Source organism: Hetaerina americana, unplaced genomic scaffold (genome assembly GCF_022747635.1).
Source record: "Hetaerina americana unplaced genomic scaffold, ioHetAmer1.1.p SCAF_3, whole genome shotgun sequence".
In the NCBI taxonomy this organism is placed as follows: domain Eukaryota; kingdom Metazoa; phylum Arthropoda; class Insecta; order Odonata; family Calopterygidae; genus Hetaerina; species Hetaerina americana.
In genome coordinates, this window is record NW_027286874.1 from 57,691,205 (window position 1) to 57,713,885 (window position 22,681).

A 22,681-nucleotide genomic window follows, 5' to 3' on the forward strand; every position below is an offset into this window, starting at 1 on the left:
AACGCTGCCGTGTCACTTTTGTCATTGAGCGTAAAACAATGGAACCAAGTGTACAGCTTCTATGACCACCTCAGTTGGCTTATGAATAAACACAGTCGATATGCTGACATATATAATTGGCAATTTAAATTTTATTTTCTGAATATGCTGCTCGTTTAAAGGTTAAGCCACGTCGTGCGTCAATTTTCTGCTGCATAAATTATTTGTACGTAAAAACATCATCTTATTCAGAAATGATTTGGATAAATTTCTCCTTTCCTTCTAAACTAACTTCCTTTAGTTGTAAGGGAGTCTTTTTTTTATTTTCGCCTGTCCTCATTTATTCTCGATTTTGTATAAAAAGTATTAACTTCCATTTCATTCCTGTAGTAATATGTGCTTGGATGTTTATGTATTGCAGTTTCCATTCTCTCTCTCTCTCTCTCCCGATTAAGTTGTTTGTAAGTTTTCTCATTATTTTGGCCTTTTCTATGTAAGTTTCTCTCAAAATCATGTTAAATGGAGCTGGTTACGCGTCATTTCCGATAAAATCGTTCGTCAGCGTATAAATAAATTGTTTTCCTCCCCTTTTACAGCTCTGATAATCTTGTATTCCAGTAGCTTTTTGGGTATGCATATTTATTGGATGTTGATTGGATAGGGTTTTGAAGTTATGAACGGACACCGTACATTCGGAGTCACTTCGATGGTGAAGGCTTTTTCATGGTATAGTTTAAGAGCATTAAGGGAAAAAGGCGATTAGTAAAGAATATTGGTCTGACTATCAGATAAGGAGGCACTGACAATCAGACATGGAGACAATAATAAATGTCTCAAATGTATTATTACACTTGTAAAATTAAGGATGAGTTCTCTAATATGTGGCCGAAATGGAACCCATTCCGGCAAAATCTTATCTGTGAAAGTTCAAAAGATTTATCCCTCTTCTCGACACCCCCTCATTTTTATCTCTTGCCCTTCCTCCACGCTGCCCATTTTTCTTATCCGTTTGGTTCGCATTCTTCTCTCCGGCACCTGATTTTTAAAGTCACATTCAATGTAAGTTCTTATTTGTGTCTGCCTCTGCACAGAGCATTCATGCTGCGATGGGAGTTCCCCGTGGCAGCAGAGGAGCTTAATTGGGCATCTCGTCATAGGATATCCTCATTGGGGGTCGGCTACCGCTTGCGCTTTCTGCCTCCGCCCCGCCGTCTCTTCCCTCCCTGTCATTCGTGTGCAAGTCGAACGATGCCATCGGCACGTGCTGCCCCTCTTTTCCCTTTGGACGAGTTTATTTTTTCTCCGTCTTCCTACCACCTCTTTTCCCATCTTCGTTCTGATTTCTTCTGGCTCTGACGAGCCATAGTCACTCGGTTTCATGTTATTGACTCATGACTTTCTTTGTTATGAAAAGTTTAACGATTCCTAAATTAGTCGCTCCATCATTGGGCACCCACGCGTCATTTTATGTTTGTAAAGTATCTCAGTGAACATATGTTACGCTGATTGATGAATGTGTGAAAACTGGAGTTTCAAGCGTATAAGCAAGCCACTTGCTCCAGGCACAGTTTCTTGAGAAATTACCGTAGACGATCTTTGTTTATTCTTCTCATGTTCTTGACAGTATTTAAGGCAATATTTTTCATCATCATATGTAACCAAGGAAAGAAGTAATAAAAATGGAGATCATAATGAATTTCAGAATGACGAATATTTAGACTTTTCTCTTCGACCGTTTTAAATATCATCAAAGGTTCCTTAGGGCATATTTTTCCGGTATAATTCATTGAATACTTTTCTCGACTGACGAAATACCGTAACCTTAATGTCCTTAATTTTCATCAAAGTGAACATCTTACTCGTATTTTATCTCCTATCGATAATTGATTAAAGAGTTCGGAGTACACTGATGATAAAATATTCTTGGTTTTCCAGTTGAAAGAAACATTGGTGAAATCTCAAACATGACGCGGAAAAACCAAGAATTGTTTCCCACGTAGGTATATTCGATAGCAATGAGGATAACTTGCCCAAGTCTGCCTTCAATTTTAGGGAAAGGTCGAGTAGTACTTTAAAATTCGACCTCTCTAATTGTGGACTCAGGGCATACGTAATTCAATATGTTCAACAGATCCAGGCGAGATGTAGTGGAAGAAAAACAAAATCTGCACTTCTCCACAGATTAATTTGTGACGTACAACGCGTTTCAGTTCATCGAACCATCTTCAGGTACAAGACAAGATTCAACATGTGATTCATCATATTTATACCTGTTTGAGGAAGGAGGGGGAGGAAAAAATAAAATTAAGCCCTTTTAATTGTGTACAAATATGTATTGGGAACCTCGAGCCAAACATTTGTAGAATTTAATTCAAAATTACTTGAAAGATAGAGCGATATCGTTTAAGCGTTTCGTGGTGTTTTAATGAATCATATTTACTTTAAACGTCTGCGGCAAAGTATCATGTTTAAGGTCTAATTAGAGATTAAACTTTTGTTTTAAATATCGACTAGACGTGACCTGACTGTTTGCGAGGTATTCAGTTTGCGCGGCGGTAAAATCTATCCCATTTTTATTGATTTACTGCAAAATTTGTGACTACAGTTTCCGTTAATTTTACTGGAAATTACGTCAAGTTTTTGACTACGCGAAGGTTAAAATTCTGGTTGCGGATCCGCCTGCAGAAGATGGACTAATCGGACTGGCACTTCTACTTATTGGAGATAATTATCCTGGTCAATTTTGAAAATTCTGAAAAATCAACGATTGGAGTTGTTTTCTTGATGGAAAAGTGTACATTGCGTTAATCTAGTTTTGAAAGTGTTTCTTCACTAATCTAATATGTGTCTGTTCTATGCTCGTGGAAGTATAATACAAATGCTAAGAGCGAATGCTTACGTCGGATTTCCAAAATAAAATACATGTTCATAAAATATGCTTTTGTAAGTGGATTTAAGGGAGGTGCATTTGTAATTGTATTGTAATAAAGTCTTTCAAAAAATATGAGAAGATATAATTTCAATGTACTTGATTAGAGAGTGCGGTTATAGTATTTGAAATGTCCCCTCTTAAGAGATATTGATCGCTAAAATCGCCACAGTTTTATTTTGCTAGAAATGATGGCGCCGTTTGTGCTCTAATGAAAGTCATTTCCCAACGAATTAGGATTTCTAATCAAACGCTATGAGGAGAGGAGACCTGGGTCATTAGAAGATTTTTAATCTTGGATAAATTGTGGGACGTGGAAGGTGGCGTAATTACGGTAGTAGTTTTAACCTTAGTTATAATATATAATTCGGTAGTAGCATTTTATTCTCCTTCGAAAAGAATTCTTTCATCCAGTGGTGTTTTCCTGAAGCCGCTTCAAGATTGAGAAACCAATCGGTTGCCCTTGCAGCGTATTCTTGTATCCATTCATTGAATTTACGATGCTAAATGCTCTTTCATTTCTCACTGCTGCCGTCAACAGGCTAGTCACTGAAAGGCAATTTTATTTTTCCACACGATCGAAAAAAAATGTCGTTGATATGGAAAGTTTTCCTTCTTTCAATGATTATCATCCTCCGTCCTTGCAAGCCTGTCGCCTTGACCTACTTTAGCGAGTTCAGGCTATTACTCCAAGCGGTACTACACGTGGGACGCATTAATCTTCTTTTCTTAATGCCGAGCAAAACATCTTCATCGAATTCACCATTCACTCTTGCCACACTGTATTTTTCCAACACCCAGGACACTGATCCCATTTATGTAGTGCGCCTCCCGGTCATTTACGACCTCCACTATACCCTATACGTGCAAGCTAAATGGTAATAGTTTCTTGTATCAATTAAAGTCTCCCTTTAATTAAATAAAGCTGTGCTAACTTTTTCCGTGGTCTAATCGTCCATTCACGGATGCCATATTTTCCTCCCCGGCATGATCAGGTGCTGTTACAGTCAGGCACTATATACTATACGTCATGCATTACTCGCAAAATGGGTGAGAAATGAAGAGAAAACGATAGTGTACTTTAACGGTAAATGGGCTTCTGGGTTGCGACAGTTGCAAACCAGGGGCTCGAGGTGGCTCGACCCATATGCGGAATACCGGAGGTTCTTTCTTGAATAGAACCGCCTTTAAATTCCTGGGTTTCTAAAAACCGGAAAGGGAGCCGGGAAAAACAGGACATTTTCGAACTTTTGTTAATCAACCGGGAAAATGTGGTCGTTTGGTACGAGGGGGTAAGCTAATTTTTTTAAGTAACTATTTCACGTGAACCTCAAAGTCAAAACGTCTTTCAATCTGCCAATGCTCGGTATACAAGACACTACACTACATTCGAAGTGCGACCTCAAGAGTCGGAGGATTACTCACGACATGACTTATGAAAGGGCACCCTCGGGATCAATTCCCATGGAGTTTATTCTCTTTTAGAGGAGCGCGTCAAGCCTCCGCTCCGAAAGTAACAAATACACCCCCTGAATTATTGTTGCAACTCTGCAGGTTATTTTCTTTCGCCCCCCACCGCAGATGCACAGACTGCTGCGCGATGCTTGCTTGCCGTGCGCAATCAAACCCGATGTGTCTGACCGTAGCGCCTTCGGTAATGATGTACTCACCAACGTAAGATATGTGATTCGTTTTTAATGGCTCATGAATATAATGTGCGGTAATTGGGCGATTCCCCGTTTTATTTGCGTATGGAAATCGAGGTAGGGTGATTTGGTGATGCGAAATATGTACACATTGGTAAGCAAAATGAGTAGATTATTGGTTGAAGCTTTCGCAAGAGGCACGGTTAAAATTGCGGTAAATTGATCGAATGTACTTTCGCGATGGTACATTTTTTTCCCTTGCTTCAGCCAAAAGATTGGAAAGCGTCAGTTACGCGAGGGCTAAACATACATATGCAACTAATTATGCTGTGAATTTGTTTACTCGTGCGATATTTTGTGGGAAATTTGTGGGTGGTTTCGTGGGTGGTACGCGGGGCAGACGATTTAATACGGTGATGCAATTTAACCTCCGGGAAAGGGCTGGATTCCATCCGTCAAGAAACCTGTGAAACCACCCATACACTCTGGGGAGAAAAGCGGGTATTTTGTGGGGCCAGCGCGCTCGCCAGACGCCCTGTTATTCTTCTATTTTATATTCTAGAGCTTCTCATTTTTTTTATTCATCAAACGCTGTTATCAGAGTCGACAGTACGTATAAGGTTTTGCTGATTTCACTCGAGCACTGGCGTATGCCGCCCGAGTAGTGACGAAGGTCTCCCGTTCTCGTTTGCGAGATTAGGTCCTCGACTGTGAGTCAGGGAGGAAGCCGTGTAGAAGTTTCACTGGTGTGTTCACGGGTGGCTGCTCGATGGGTGCATAGATTTTATAACCTCCTGCCTCATGCAGGGGAAGCTCCGTGCGCGCCCCTCGCTCTGTCGCCGCGTAGTATGAACCTCATAAGCGTGTCCATTACCTCCTCAATTCCTTTTACCTCCCTTCCTTCGATGGGCATCACTTCATCCGGATGATGGGTCCGACGGAACCCTCTTCCCCAACCATTCCCTCCCCCGCCGGTACCGGAGGCCTCCTCTCACCCATGCACCCTGCCTCCTTCCCCCCTCCCCTTCGACCTTCCGCTTCCGCCTTAAATCTTTCACCCCACCTCGCTCCACCCCGCCCCACTCGAACGTTCCCCTCCCCCTTACACACCCCTTGTTTCCTGTAGATGGGGCGATAAATTTGAAGAGCATCTTCCGCCAACCCATCCGCCCATCTCTAAGCTCCACCCCTTCCCCCTCGCCCTCCACGCCCTTCCGTGCCTAAAGATCGTCCCTTATAAACATAGAATGAAGTCGGCGGCCCTTTGAAAAGTTCAGTTTCAGTCATTTGTTCTCCGTTTCAAATCAATTCTTATCTCTCAGTGAATGCTATCTCGGTTATATTTGTCCGCTATGCCGTTGCATTTTTTCTTTCTAATCTTTGCTGAAATCGCCAAAAAGCCGAGGCATTGATAAACAGGCGCTATCATCCATCTCTCTATCTTTGTGATTCTTTCGCATCGCGCGTCTCTTATTTGGCCTCGGTTCACCTTGATGATTCCCATCACGTTTACTACTTAGCACTAGAATCATTGAAAGGATGGAGTTAGCAAAGAATGGCAGCACATAAATATCGATGATGGAAATGAAAAATAAGATCTGTTAAAGTTCAAGGCATCGTGTCTTGACGAATAGGTCATACCATGTGAGGGAGTGATAGAAATGCAGTTATTGGCGGCAAAGCTTTTGTACTTTTCTCTGCGTCTCTTTATAAATGCGATTCAATCAATGAAAGGTGTTCTCATTTTTCCTGCATGTATTCAGTTTAGACTTTGACCACGTAAGTTAAAGTTTGCGTGCCCAGTTCAGAAAGTTCAGAGGTAATCGAGAGCCCTTCAGTGTAAGGGTTAATCCGTTAATGAAATATTTAATACTCTTTATTGAGATCAATGGCTAAGAGCATTATTATTTATATTTTTTGTCCCAGGCGTTTTCTTAGATTATTTGATGTTGTGATAGCTTTCGATGTTCGACGCACTTTTTGTGTGTCGTTTCTTTCGCTTTGAATTGAGGGTCTGCAGGAAAGCTAAATCCTCGAGGCTTTTCATCGATATTTTCACTTCTTAAGTTGGTTGCTTCAACACGCTAAAAACGTTGAATCATGAAATACTCCACGCGCAGCTGGCCTCGAAAACTAAATAAGTAGCTTTGTTTTTTTCGAAAGGAGAAGGGGCGGGGATCCGTTAGTGGCTGTCGAAGACTTAAGTAGAAATGGCAACGATGGGAATTCCCGTCAAGAACTGCGTTGGCATTCGCCTGCTGTCCCACCCGGTGGTGTGTCCCGGATGGTGTGACCTGCTTCCAGAATCGAGCCCGAGCACTCGGCTTGGGAAATCAATATATTAGCCCCGCACTAATTTCATTTACATTCATTATGACAACGTGTTAGAATACATTCGTGAGGTTAATCTAGAAACCGACCATTGTAAATTTCAGGTATTCGTAGTATTTTTAGCCTTAAGGGTCTAGGATAACAATTTTCCGTTGTGGACAGCCCCAGGAGAAAAGCCAGCTAATAGCCCCAAGAAAGTACCAAGTATGAAAATCGGGATTTTGTGTGAGTGACTAGCTGATGAGGTGTAAAATATTTTGCAAGTGATTTGACTTTTTTTTGTAAAGGTACCTATATTTTGTAGAGACTTTAAAAGTTTTAAATTTGAAATTCCAAGCTAGTGTTGAATTTTTTTCTACTAATTGACTGGTATGTCGCGGAGATAGCACATAAGTAGCCTTTCCAATGTAGATATCCAAACTTGATACTGGGGTTTTATTTTAAAATGTGCTCAGTTATCATCTTCTGTAGTTTTCAGCTGCTGGCCGAGCCCAATCAATTCTTAATCTTCACTTTTTCCTGGTCTTTGACTCATCTCTGTTCACACTCATCCACTCCTGGTAACAACCTGTTCCTTGGACTCCCCATGGGACGTCTGCGTTCTAATTCCATTTCATGAATCCTCTTGCATATTTTCCCATCTGCCATTCTATTCCGTACAGTATAGGCGCATCTATTATGCTCTATCGTTGCCCTTATTTAATTATATCTCTGACCCTCTCATTTTCCCTCTTACCCCTTCATGTCACCCTCATAATGCCTTGCAGAAATTTCATTTCGCTGACTTATACTCACCTCAAGTCTCTCCTCTTCATTGCCCATGTTTTTTATTCATATGCGAACAATGTACCAGGAAATCGTCTTGAAGAAAAGAGGAAGGAATGATAAGGAAATTAGCGAGCGTGGAAGACAGGCAGAAGAGTTTCTGAAAAGAGTCAGTAGTAAGAATGGAGCAAGGATGTCTCTCATAGAAGACAAAGAGTGATATACAAAACGTATATCGTATCTATATCTTAATCACTATACATTCCTTGTATTATCATAAAATTTCAGAATGTTAGGTAACTATTTGCATCCATCTCCGTGGTTACGGGACCAGTTATTAGCTGCAAACTATCCATAATACTCATAATACCTACGATTGGCCGCACAACAGTCTCTCCCTCTTGTGGTCGTGCAGCTTGGCAGAGACAAAGATCTTCAAAATAATGAAGCAACTAGATTAGATAATGAAACTCGTCAAAAAAACTGTATGTATCTCCTTGTTAATTGTTTCTGTTTACCTTGATCTCTTTACTGTTCTTATTGAGCGTTTTAATGTCATATTCCTTGGGTCATGCCCCTCTTCCGCAGTTAATATGTTGATAATTGTTTGATTTCACTCTAACTGACAACTATTGTATTTCCTGGAGAATTATACTGAAAGTTTAGCGAAATATTCTAGTGATAATGTTTTGAGCATTGCCTTTACCCTGTTATTGGTATAAGTTATTTTGTAAATCATATAAAATTTCAACCTTTTACTTATTAAAAATAGCATGTAAGTATGTTTTAACTTCCGAGAAAGCTAAAAATATTGCTGTTTCATTTTTTTATTCTGGAATCTTGGCTCTCGCACCATTGGGGTTTCTACGAATGATAGGTCAAGTTTCACCCTATACTCGTACTTCCCTACAACGACGTAAAGCAGGGAATATAGATGATTTTTGCTAGCATGTTAGATCAACAGTGGAGTTGTTTTAGCTCATCACTCATGGATCGCCCAATGAAACCGCTGGTTTAGAGTTGCGTTGCTATAAGATAATGAATGTGTGTTATCATTCGCGTATACACACATTCATTTTATATAAACCGTAGAATAGGGTAGAAAATCCCGTCCCGCCCATTGTCGCAGTGTCCAATCGGTTATGTAGGTGAGCGTGTTTCGGCTCCAGCTCTACTACTATTGCTCTCTAAGTAAAATGTTGTGCAAATGCTTTTGGAAAAATTGTATGCCGTATAGCAGCCTTCTCGTTCATCATACCCTTGCATAAATGAAAAGAAGCCTTCCCATGGGTCCCATACGTATCTGGCGTTATTGCAGTTGGTTTAATCAACTTATCCATTTGCGTGTCTCCGTAGGTTTATTCTCACTCGTGTCTTGTTAGTTAGCGTTTCCGTACCTCTTAATCATCCTTCAATGGTCGTATCCTTGTATCGGTTGTATCCAACTGATCCTTGTACTTTTCGCTGCACTCACTTCTTTTTCGTAGCTTGGTTTATATTTGAAGGATCCCGTATAGGTTCCGCATATTCGATGGGTGCCCTTGCGAGAAGGATGCAGCATCGCCCTTTAATATACGTATTCACGTCGAATTTTCGCGGTTTATTATTATCGAAAGTGTATTTATCTCTTACTCCCATTTTTTTCTTTGCTTTCCTGCATATTAATAAGAATCGTTTATTGTCGTAAGCCCCCGAAGTATCGAAAATAGGTAAGGTTCCAAATAGTAAAATCAATCAATGCTATTGTAAGATAAAAACAAAAATAAACAGCAAGAAATCCACATTAACAAAAATAAATTTACAATTAATTAGAAATAATTCAGTATCATTATGCTCATTCTAAGGTATTCATATTTTATGCGATTCGTACTTTTACAGATAGAATGGCTTCAAGCAGTTTTATTTTAAAATTAGCATGTCTGGCACATTTAAATGCTATCTCTTGGAGAATTCTGCGTATTTTAGATAGGTATTAAGGTATTCAGAAATTAAGGAATACATTGCAATCCAAACCTTTCCATGTTCCTGCAATAACTTTTACGCTTGTAATTTCCACGTCTTTACACTTCATTAATCATTCTGTATGTTTAAATAAGTTTTGGCCCCTTGGTTTGAGTACTAGAGTACCTGTGTCGTTTAACTTGCAGTAACTCATAGGGTTTATACAAAAACTGGTTTTCGGATAAAAAAAATTATAAATCCATCAACAGTTGTACATGTATTAAATACACTCCACATAATATCAGATTTAAATTACTACATATAATCCGTATCAGATATCATTTTTTATTTCATTTAGTTATCTCTAGCAAGCAGGAAAAACAAAATGTTAACCGGACGATTACTAAATCATAGTCTTATTTTACATTCCTAATTGCCTGTCATAGAAAATACTTAGTCGCTGGCGAATGAACTTGATTTTATTGTTTTCGGGACATACGAGGACGGTATTGTATCATAGATAGCACATAATGGAATGCGTTTGGGGCTTTCATGTCAAATGATTGCTTATTCATGAAGATTGTGCGTGCATACACGTACGATAATACGTATTTACTACTAGTGCCAAGGCGATATCAAATAAAAATGTTTAAATTTTTATTTCGATATTCAATTAATATTTTCATCATAATTTTAGTATGCAAAATAGTTTTTATTCGAAATGTGGTTTCGGAATATGACATCCCGGTTTCAGTTAACCTACAGCTCTTATAGTAGCGGTGCCACAGCTTTCTGTACCATCATCCTGCTCCAACCCCCTTTGAGGCGTTCATCTATTCTTTAAATCGCGTTTACCATACGCCTATTACGCCGCTAATTATCGATGTTGTTGTCGGCAGCTACAATAAATTTCACTGGGGTTGTGCGAATCTCAAATGCTGGTATGTGGCCCATATTTCAACTGAATGGTTTACTTTTAGCTTTGGCTTTCGTCAACGGTCTGGAAGCATTGGTGGTGTTTAGAAATGAATTTGTAAACCTATTTACTGTTCGGCAGCATTGTAGATGACAATTTCAAACCAAAACAAGATTTTTTTCATGATTTTGAGATGAAAGAAAGGCAAATTCGAGAAGAAAGTGGTTCGCGGGCATTACTTGTTTAAGGAGTAGTTTCGATTCACTTGTCAATATACAAACGTTTGTTTTAGAGTAAACGGGGAAATTAGTGTCAAGGTTGTGGTCTTGAATGTGAGCCTACGCAGTGAGTAATTGCTCCGGTTAACCGCGCTCTCCTCTGTGGACAGGACTATTCACTGATGATCCTTTGTGTCCCCTCTGCGAAGCTCTCCGAATCAAAAGGGTCAACGTCTCATTCGCTCTCTCTCGTCTTCATTAATATTCTGCCTCCGACTTGCTCATCATAGGGCATAGCGGCCGTCATTTTATGCCTAAGATGTGACCACTGTTTCCGTAGTGCGTAACCTTGTGGATTAAAAAAAATAATCATTAAATGCAGTTGAATATTATTGAGGGTTGTCATTTCATCGCTGACTCAATTATGCCTGTTAGGAACGTGCTCGCCGGCTACAACAAAGGGCGCAGTTCAGCATGGAAGTTGTCATTTTGATGCAATGGCCGCTTCATATACATGCTCCGCTTTATATATGCTCTTGGGAAAGTTGCCAAGCTGGCTATACTTGATTACTCCTTTCTAGATAATATCATGAGTGAAGAGCAGAGAAAAATCGCTGGCCAAGTTTTGCTCACCATTAGGTGAATTAATTAATTTGATTGCGGCTGAATCCACATCTACATTTTTGCACGTGAAGCACATTTTCTGAGTTAATATAGTATTGCTAAATAGCGGTATCATTTTCTCAAACTTTTGATGAATACTACCTTTGACCTTGACCTATGAGAAATGCAAATGATTCATATAGCATCACGGATACATGAAAGGATTTCAACATGACGTAATTAGACCCGCGAGAACTCCAACTATATTCACCTATGACTTAGCACATTGGGTCCTATATGCGGGACTTGGTCTTATCAAATCTATATTGTATTATTGATATATATGTATAATACTTGTTGTTGTTGTATTGTGTATATATATAATAAAGATAACACCTTTAGGGCATCTACAAATTTTCGATGCTTACGTATATGTACAGATAAAAATAGTTTTTAAAGCAGATCAATAAAAATGAAGATAACTCACTTTAATATTTCGGTGGTTCCAGCCACGTTCGTCAGAGTACGAGTAATAATGGAAAGCGTAAATGGATAATTGAGCATGTGTCGCGAACAGAAAAAACTCTTGAATCGTCGGTATTCCCCGCAGGTGTACATGTCAGGGAAGCTTAAAATTTTCAAAGTAGTTTTTTACTTTTGCCTACTAATTAAGATAATCTCAAGAGGCTGAATGATCGAGGTGATATAGGGCGCCGAAGATTTGCATTGCACAAATCTGTCTGTCTGAATCGACCTAATTATGCTTTGTACTGATATGTATTCAATATAATTTATTCTACCCGCGTTTTCCTCTCTTCCCCTCTCATTTTTTATTCCTCATTATAGTATGAGTTGCTACTGTCTTCTAAATTTTACTGTGCGATTTTATTCAAACCCGTGCCTTTATGAATTCCTAATACTCATTGGGTTAGCATGGTGAATAGTTTGGAGCAAAATAAAACGTATTTTCAGATAATAAACAATTTAAATTTCTTTGTGGAAAACTAACGACGTTTTTGGGGCTTATCTCATGGTAGAATCCAGTTGAAAGATTTGGGCGTACTTTTCCTTGATAATCTGATTCCACCGCTGACTATGAGCGCGGAGTTCTGGAAATTCGTGGTTGATTTGTTTCCCCAATGCACCGTCGTGTCTGCCAAGAGTGAAATAAGGCGGAAAGTGACGAGTATTTATTATTTAATATAATACTTTAATGTAGTTGGACTAATTTTACGGAAAAGATCACCTCCCCAACCAAAAAAATATTTTATTAGCTTTTTAAATTAAAAGTTGCTCATTTTTGTGGTGGGATGACGTTCGATCGAGAAAATCAGATTAATTAGCTAGGCCAGTTCATTATTAGGAATGTTTTCATAAAAAATTTAAAAATTAATATGCTCAGAGACACATGAAGTTGCATGTTGGCAATTTTAGTATGATATTTGATGGGGGAAATGGTGGCGACATTTTTCTCTTTTTTTCGAATACGGCATCCGAGAACGTTCGGACACTCGGGAGGTAAACTTCTGGAGTGCCCTGGATATCCGACGATATTTTAATTTTATAGCTGACGTGTTTTCCTGATTGGGGAAGGCGTGTCGTTCCAAACAGTCTGTTAGGAGTGCATTTTTTTTGTTCATGGAGAATGAAGTTAGACGAAGGCGTAGTGCGAAGTAATGAAGTTTTATTCCAAAAACTCAGCGAGCAAAATAAGTCCCACAACGGTCAGACCAACTCTTGGGGAGTTGCGATCGCCACGATAGTTAAACCAAGGTTGGAAGCGACCCCAAGTGCTGGAGCCCCCACTGGAATACCATTAATTCATTCTACCTAGTACCCCATTGCCAATGCCGATTTATTACTTCTCGGAACTGGAATAAATAGTCCCCGCCATTTTCAGTGCCTTTGAGCCTCGTTCCGTCGCCGAGGTGAGTCTGTGGAGGAATCTGTCGCCTAAGAGTCTTAAAAGAGAAGGCACGTGAACGGGGAGTTGATGCGAGTGGAGGGTTGGAGGGGGAGGCTATCGAGAAGCGAGCGTGGGGCGTGGCTGGGATGTTTGCTTCGGTCCCTTCGCCTCTCCTTCCTGCCTTCCTTTGCCCATCCCTCCCCGACAGTGAGCCATCCCTCTTTTCGTTTCCAATTATTCTTTATGCTCGGTGTGAGTGTGTGAGTGCTCGCATTCTCGGTCCTTTATTTATAATCCTCCTCGAACCATGTCTTCTTCGCAAGACTCGGAATGATGCTGGGCCCTTGGTATTCATCGTCCATGTTAGTCCTCACATACTCGAGCGAGTAAATTATGTTCTCGTCCTGAGGAGACTTATGGGGGAAAGGAAATTATTCGTGATCAGCGCGGGCCAACCGGAACGTCGTCCATTTAAGTTCAACACGAAAATTAAGTCATTGTTTGAAGGTGGTTTTTGTGGCATGTATGAGACATGTCTGAGACTTTTATCAATTTCTTCTTCTTTATGCCTTCGACATTTTTTTTCTGCGCTCACGCTTGGCGTTTGAATTTGTGAAACTATTATCTTTGCTGTACACCTTTATCCACTTAAACATATTCATTTCGTTGCAACCTATTAGATTCCGCGTCTCCTTTCTCAGACACCCTCATCTCGTGTCATATCCCCTTCTGCTATGAGATACGCTGTCCTTGAGAGGGCTAGAGGCCACACACCTCTGCATCACATGAGTGGACGCGCCGGTTCAATATGAATCTTAATCGAATATATACCATGTCCTTAACATTTCAGCGGAATTTTGGTTAACACGCATACATTAGACGAAAAATGTTTATGATCTAATGGTTTGCTTAAATTTTCAATTAGCCTCTAGGCCAGTTCACAACTTACTGCTTGGTGCAGTTTTACGTCAGAAAACACATCGAAATATGAATTACAAATGAGTTAGGAAAGTCATTGCATACAGTTCCGACAAATTTTCATATTTCCGTCTCCTAATTCTGTTCCCTAGACAACCTCAGTAATCCACCCGAAAATGGGCGTTGTAGTCCAGTGGCTAAAGCGCTGGGCTATTGACATGAGGGTCCGGGTTAGGTCCCGGGTGACGCCTCTGGGCACCCTCAGCTTCATCCAAGCTGTGTGATCCTGGGTACCAGGCGGCTGAAAGGATTAGTACTCGTATGAGGTGAGCTCTACTCTCACCTATCAAACCAACCCACGTGTTGACTACTGCGGTTCTCAACTTGAAGGTTGGCGTGAAGTTCTGTTGCGCCCTGCTTTTATTATAAGCCTTGCTTCAAAGTCGCTGGTTGGAGGATTCTGGTTTTCTCCAGACGCCATCGTGTAAATCACGTCTTGTTTTCCACGCCTTGGTACAATTGGCGCCCAAACTGAGTAGCAGATGAAGTGGACCTGGAGCGCAGAATGTGAAGGATCAGGTCGCGAGCGTGGCTCCAATGCATCGCTGTTTGGCGTAACCTTCGATGGGGGAGTCCCTGGTGCATGCGGGACGTATCTTCGGTGCCGCGTTAATAGGGGATTATTTCAAGACACGCCACTTCCGCTCCCAGACACCACAGCAGCCTCCATTCTGTCCCTCTCCCATCCTAAATCCATCGTCCCTCCCTCTTCACTCTCAACCATCCCCTTACTCGGCAACGCCTCGGAGTTGGTCAGCTGAATTACCCAAACGTTGAAATTGTTTTCTCTATCTCTATTGAAAATCTTCGTACTGGTCCACGGTGTAATTGTTTCAGTAGTAGTTATTATGGAAGGCGTACGACAGTCAGGGTAATTTGCCCCAATATGCCTTAGAATAGCTGGGCGATTTGATAAAGGTAGGATTTCCAGGAAATAGGGTAAAGAGTGGAGAAAAACCCAGCGTCGGCATTAGTCTAATCTTGATAATACGTGCCAAGGAGTCACCCAATTTAACTTACCATCCGACGGACAGCGTACTCCACTTAAAATGCTCTCCACATGCAGAACCCCTAGTAGGGATCAGAATAGCATTAAAAATTTCTGCTACTGCCAGGACTCAACTCAGGCGCTCGAGGTGGGAAAGCAGTACACCAGCAACAGCACCTATCCTATCCCCATAAGTGTTTTTTAACGATTAAATAAATGACGATGGAAAGAAAGATGGAAGTTGGCGACCTTAGTTTTGGTCGTGGGGAAAGAGAGGGTGGAAATGCATCAGGCGGTAGAGGGCGTTACGGTTATGCACTCGTGCAAGTGTGCACCACAACGCGGGCGGGTATTATTTCAATCCACGCACCGCACTGCCTCTGAAGGCTCGTCTCTGGCCTCTCCCGACTATTTCACGCGTTCACTCGACTTTTATCATCGTATCGGCAAATGCACTGACTTGGAATGGACGTTAGTGTACAAATCAAAGAGTTTATACTGAGGTCGGAGGACGAGGTACCGTTTCCATATGTACCTAAGTATCAGGGATATTAAAGGATCTCAGGGATGGAATCATGATGGAGATCATGTCTATAAAATTAGAGAGATTATGTGTAGAATAGATGGATTTAAGATATAACTTTGTCCACAAATGAAAAGGGATCAGAGTAACGTTATCCGACCGCGGTTGGGGTGAAAAGATTCAGGTCAAAATTAGTCTGGTGTGTATTCACCCCCGGCCACACACCCTAGAGGTGGCTTTAAGGGTACTAAAAAATACACTAGTATGATGCACTTGTGGCAAAAAAGATGGGCACTGTTCCGTGTCACGGCACCAACTCCCAGATGTCGGTGTAAATTAAACTCGTGAGATTTAGGTATTCGCTTAGACCTTAACCGTAGGTCATCGAAAAATCAGAATAAAATAAGAGAGAAATACTCCCATAGGAATGGATTAAAACGGCCAGTGTTCTGTCGCGCAGTTCGCGAGCACAGCAAAAGCAGATTAACAACCTTACAACATGAAAATAGAGGCTTTCACTCCTTTTTTCTAATGCAATACACACTTTAGGAATTAGCGGCGTTTTCTTTTTAATGATCAGCGTTCCGATCATTTTACTCGTCATCGCGCGAAGCGTCTCCAAAGGAATGCACATTCTCCTGCCGGTTTGTATTAAATCCAACTATTTTGTCCGGAGACCGTTTTTAAAACAATTTTCCTTTGCAAATACGCCAATAAATAACCTCTTGACTCTATGCACATCAAAACTCTACAGAAAATCAAAGATAAGTTTTACTCATGACGTTACGGCCGTGGGAAGATAAACGTATGTTTTAATTTAACGAGGCCAATTAACAGTCAAGGGAACTCGGTCATGACTTAAATTTTGCGAAGGCACCATCATGGTCTTAAAACACAAGGTACATCTGTTCCATTAATGGAGATTTTATCCAGCCCCATTTTCATTCACAGAAAAATCATTCTTATTGCAGTTTGTTTCATGGTCTTGCCAAGGAGATGGGATTGGAGAAGTTTTTACGCTTCAGGAGCACTTTACTTTTCAGTTGGTAAAAATTTAGTTTTTAATTTTTTTTTAAATTTAAGTTTTAAGTTGTCAGGGGGGGATTGATGATTGGGACGTTGAGCAAGAACGTTAAATAAAGATGCGCCAAGACTTAATTGTGAGCGTGGTTTTGAACGGCGTCGACACATAGTAATTGAAGCAAGATGATGTGAGTAGGTTGAGAATTTTGAGAAGTGGGCTTGAAGAAGCATGGGAAAGGTAAATTAGACGGGAAGGAAAACAAACGAAGAAGTTCTAGGTGTTGTCGGTCGGAGAGAGGATTGTTGGGAAAAATCCAAAGGGCAGGCAATGTGGTTTTTGATCATTTTAATTGAGGATGGAATGTTGAGGACTGATACGAGGGAAGGAAGGAGGCAAGGTAGGAGGAGTAAAATGATAGGCATGTTGGACGGAATGAAGGGAAGTATTCGGAATTGAAGAACAATTTGATCTAATTTGTGGTATTAGGGGGTCATTGTTGGACGAAGCTAAGAAATGTAACGATGTTCAGTCTGTGTGCTTACAAAACCTTCCTTGAGCGGTAGAATAACATTGGAACGATTCCAAAACGTTAAGCCTGATATGATTAATTATGCGGTAGAATAATAATAATAATACAGCCAATAATTTTCCGCCGAACGGGATTAGCTCTACTTTGTATGAACAAAATTCAAGATTATTTAAATATATATTGCCCGATGGAGTTTTTATTCGGGCGACAAAATGGGCACTTGCTACATATGGCACGTGCGTAAAGGTTACACCAACAGAATATATTTTCAGTTGAAGTAATCTGAATGGGTATTTTTTTACGGCCCGAGGTTAGCCTGATCGAGGTCTGAATGCAACATTGAGTTTTTGTGCTCTCTACGTGAAAAGTCTCCGGTATCAGTATTATAACTTTTTCCCTCTTTTCGCGAGAGCGTCTATTTAACTTTCAAACTACCTCTATTAAATAAAATTTTCTCAAGTTTGAGGAATAAAGGAAAATCCCTCGGGAATCTTAACTTGACGTGCTTTTCTCGTTACCCTATGATCTACCTATTTCTCCAAAAGGCTTAGTGATTCCTCATAAAAATATGCTACGCTAGTATTAAAAATACAGCTGTACAGATCCAAAGCCATTTAGCATTGGCAAATAAATAAAATTAAGGGTGGTAACAGATTTTTGCTGAACTCTACCCGATAGAATTATCTTTTAGTGCAAATGTAGTCAGGGCCATATTAACCCGGGAGTCTCACCGAGGTGACAGCTTGTCTAGTCATTTTACGATGTTAACTATGTTGGGATGTTGTTGCAAAGCAGTGAATTCCCTCATTTGTTCAAGTTTTGTTGTCCCATTTCTCTCGCCCGTAAATAGGGAAGAGCAATTTCCATCACACCTCTCTGTAACTGTTTGCCTTTGTTGTAGATAATAACTTCCTGATGTCGATGTACGCTCGCATTTAATGTCTCAATGAATTATATGATCTGAAGATCTCGCCGAGCCAATGCAGCGTACTCCCTCTGTGCGAGGGGCGTTCTGCACTTCCCCTGCTTGCTTCAATTTACATTTTCCTCCCCGGGGTCAGCGACACGACAGCGGTGTTTCCCAATAGCTCAAGTTGTGGGCATCTCCTGAAGAGAGCTGCGGTGCGACCACGTCAGCCTCGGCCTTCCTCCCGAGTGTTAGTTTAGTTAGTTAGTTTCGGTCTACCTCGGCGCCTCTTTCCTGGTACAGAACGGCTGTGAATTCCTCTGCAAAAATGATTGATGTGCAATCTGAGAAAAGTTTACGATGATAATTTCTAGTCAGACTTACAATTAGTTTGTATGCAAAATAAGTGTGATTTGAATTTTCTTCTACATCACCTTTCATTTCTATTTCTTCGCCATAAATAAAATCCTGAACCACGGTAATATATTTTTAACTGTCAAATAGTTTTCTTTTAATTTCCATGTTCAGCCGCTATCAGTTAGTGATGGTCTCAACTCTGCCCCGCGTCCAAAATGACTTCCACATCTTCTTCGGTTCCCTTGTATATAGGTTCTCCCCCTTCCTTCGTTCTATCGGTGCCTTCTTGTATGGTGCAACGCATGGACTACGAAAACCACGCTTTTCGCCTTTCACGTACGACCAATTTAATCGCACCCGCCGCAGCGAATGGGTTACGTGAGAGTGGGGGTGAGATCGTGATTTTTTCCCTCCTCGTGGTAGTGCCAACGCGTAAGAAGTACGAGTGAAGAACGTGGTCGGAGCCCTGTGGGATTTTTTGACTCGACACTTTTATCCTTTCGCTCATTTGTTCCCAGCTATATTTCCTTTGATAGATTTTGAGCGGCTGTTAAAACGATCTTGGTCTCAGAAAATAACCTCTTTTTGGCACGTTGAGCAATCGTGTACCATTTTCAGAAAAAAAACGGTGATATTTTTCGGGATTTATTAATTTTTCTGCGCCCAAGTGTATGTATAAAATTTGCCGAAAAACACGCTATCACAAAAGTTCCTTCACCATGATAGCAGTAAATGGATATTCTACCACCATAAGTACGAGTTTTGAATCTCCTCTCGGCCTCCGGTATATTTTAATGTGATATATCATTCCGGAATTGCGACCTAATACAGAGCAAATTAGCGATGACAAATAAGGGGTAAAGGATGAGAGGGATACAGAAATTATGGGCATGTCGTCAGTATAATAAATCTCTCCGAAACGTATGTTCATCAATGAGGAATATTTTCCTCTCTCTGCAGATTATCAAATCTCTGTATTGCTCTCAAGTTTTCGGTTTTAGAAAAAGAGGATAGTTCTCGTAGTTTGATTTCTAAGCGCCCCACCTGTGAATGATTCTTCTCAGTGAAGTGGGGCCATAATTGGAGACTATTATAGTGTAAAAATGCCTATTAAGGAAGTGGGTTCGGATACCGCAACCTCGGGCTTGGCCACGTTACGAATTTCCGGCTGCGGTAATGAAGTTAAAATCTGGTCTCCCAAGTGGTCTTGTTTCCAATCAACTTTAGCTTATGTCTCCACCTAATTAAGCAAAATCATTTTAAGACGCACCGACAGTTTAAATGGAATTCGCCGGGACACTCATCTCGGGAAATCACGGAAAACAATGAATGTCTGAAACCACTCTTAGAATGTATCCAGAGTCGACCAATTGCGTTTGGAATGGTAGAAAGGATGGCCTTAGTAGAGTTCCAAATTATTTCCCGCCGACCACGACGGCTTCTAAAAGGAAGAAGGTTGGCGGTGCTGTTGTGGGTGAGGACTTTTCTGACCACCTCCAATCGCTTCTTCTCCTTAATCGACTTTTGCTAAACATAAATCTTTACCCTTATCAATGGTGATACTTCATTTTTCATATTTACTTCCTCCTTTATTGATACGAAGTAAATATCCAGTAAATATACGGATATTTTCTTCCCACGCCCCAATTGATCGGAGTGCGCGGGTTGTGCACACACCACAAAGAGGTTTTAGAGGAGCCGAAACGCCGTAGCTGCCAAAGCTGAAATGCAACGTAATTGTATTGGCTGGCAGTAGCAGTAGGCACTTGCAGTAATAGTTGAACAGTTGCACCATCGTCAGTTCAAGTAGTTTCGGAAGCCGGCTTGTATTCCTCCTTTCCCCAGAATTCTGCATTGAGTGCTGGGCGTGAAGGAGACGGGAATAAGCGGGCGGGCGAGGATACGTGGCTGGAAAAAGTGGTCAGCGTTCGAGGAGACGGGGAGGAAGTGGGAGACAGAGAGAGAGAGCGTGAGGTTGAGCTGGATGCCAACATATGGCCGTGCGTGTGTGTATGTCTTTCGAAGGAACTTAGAGGAAAGAGCGGACCTGAGACAAGACCAATATTGGGCAGGATAGTAAATGAAAGAGGACGTGAAGGAATGAGGAGGAACGTTAAAATGCGGACATAATATCCGAACTCAGTGGTGTTCCGATTACCGAGGTTATATTCCTTTGTTAATAAAAATATTTTTTCAGCGGTCACATCGCGATTAAAATTCTGACTCCAACGGTGAGGTTCGTCCTCGCGTTAGACAACGAGCAGATGCCGACATGTTAACCGGCTTTTGTCTCTTTCCCGCTCCTTAAGTTTTGGAGGAGGTGGGAAGGGGTCAAGTTGGGCGAGAGAAGTAATTGCGCCCTTAAAAATCTTTCAAAAACGAATGAAAGAGGGGGATCGAGTATAAGAATGACGTCATGGTAGAGATATCGCCTGAGCACATGCTGATTGAAGTACACGAGTTCTTAGTAGCCTGCTTCCATAGGGCAATCTGTCCTCGCCAACCAACAGTAGCCAAAATCAATATTGCATCAGTTAATAAACCTGACGCCTAGAATACCTATTTGGGTGATTTACATCTGCATTAACCATGAGTTTGGAATTCTTTTGAAATCAAGTGTAAACATCGTATTTTACTTCAAATGTGTAGTGCAGTTTGAATCAAAGATTCAGTGGGGCTAATTTTTAAATTGTATCCAGTCGGTTACCTTGGTTATTTTTACTGTGGTTCATGATGTAAAATTTCCCTTAGGCATCAATATAATATTCTAATTCAATTTCCAATGTGTATAATGTTAAATGTTTTACTTATATATAGTCTTAAAAAGTAAGCAAACATTATATTGAAATATTTTTATTTCAGGGCATCAGTATCAGCAAAGCCATAAACCAAGTTGAAAATCCTGTGAAGGAAAAACATGTGAGGAGTATCCTTTAAAATTGCCTGATATGTATTTGCATTTTATTTTCAATGTATGCATTAGTTATTCGGGAAAGTGTTTTGTTTTCTGAATTACTTCACTCGTTGTATTCTGTATGTTATCCCCTCTAGAATTTCACTATCAAATTTAATTCCATGTTAATGCGATTACCTCAGGTCCAGGCTCATCAAGTAAAATCTTCTGAGGAAACACTTGGTACAAAACCATCTCTATGGGTTATTTCCTATGGTATTCTCTGCATGTAACAGTTATGCTAAAGAAATAAATGTATGAGGTGATCCATTTATTGCCCAATGGCTTTTGAGGAGTGTGGGTTTAATTATATATATTTTTTTGTTTTCAGTGAAATTGAGAATAATAACTGTGCATAGTAACATGTAGCTCAACTCTGTTTTAGAGATTAAAAAGCAAGTAGTTTTTTGGGGGAGGCGACCGACAGCTAAGGTCATTTGCGCCATAGGGGATGGACAGGAAAGGATGAAGGGTGGAGAGAAACCCGGCGTCGGCATTAGCCTACTCTTTACGAAAGGCGCCAAGGGGTCCGCAGCTTTACGTCCCATCCGACGGACGGCGTACTCACTCAAAGTGCCCTCCACAAAGCACCTCAAGTAGGGATCGAGATACCTCTGAGAGATTAAAAAAAGGCTTAGTAATCAGTCTGCAGTTGGACTTCAATGGTTCAATGTTGCACTAATGTACTTGTGGATGTTGTGATCGTTTGATCACATCAGATCATGTTTGTGTTCATCAAAAGCTGTGCTCAAAATAATTTATATCAGAGAAACTAATTATCTTGTAAATTTGCATTCAAGTTTTTCCTTAGCTTTTGATAAGGTGCCATAATTGGCACATTCCAGGAGAAGGGAGCCAACACATTCTGGTCATGTGTATTAAGGCTACCCCTTGAAGACAACAGAATCATAGCATGGAAGTTCTGTCACGTGTTACATAAAGTGTTACGTGAAGGGCATCCTCAAGTCATTCCCCACACACAAAGATACAAGAGGAAAATTGAAGATATTGGAAAACTCTGGGTATGTCTCTGTCAATTTAACCTTAAAATCATTAACTTGGCAATTGTGCATATCTATGATCAAGCATGTAATTTTAATAATTATGGTGCAACCACCTGATTGTTTAACCTGTTGTGGTCACACCTTCCAACAACCTCCCTGAACAACTTGTGATAAGCTCAGAGGT

General features: G+C 40.7%; 1 protein-coding gene across 3 annotated transcripts in view; it reads left to right on the forward strand.

Annotated features, from left to right (window-relative positions):
• Positions 1–22,681, forward strand: part of Hip1 (Huntingtin interacting protein 1) — a 127,540-nt gene that overhangs the window by 80,131 nt on the left and 24,728 nt on the right. For all 3 annotated transcript variants that reach the window (XM_071588392.1, XM_071588393.1, XM_071588394.1), the window contains exons 2-3: positions 21,403–21,466; positions 22,316–22,515. In XM_071588392.1, coding sequence (XP_071444493.1) covers positions 21,403–21,466; positions 22,316–22,515 — 264 coding nt within the window. The remainder of the gene's footprint in view (positions 1–21,402; positions 21,467–22,315; positions 22,516–22,681) is intronic.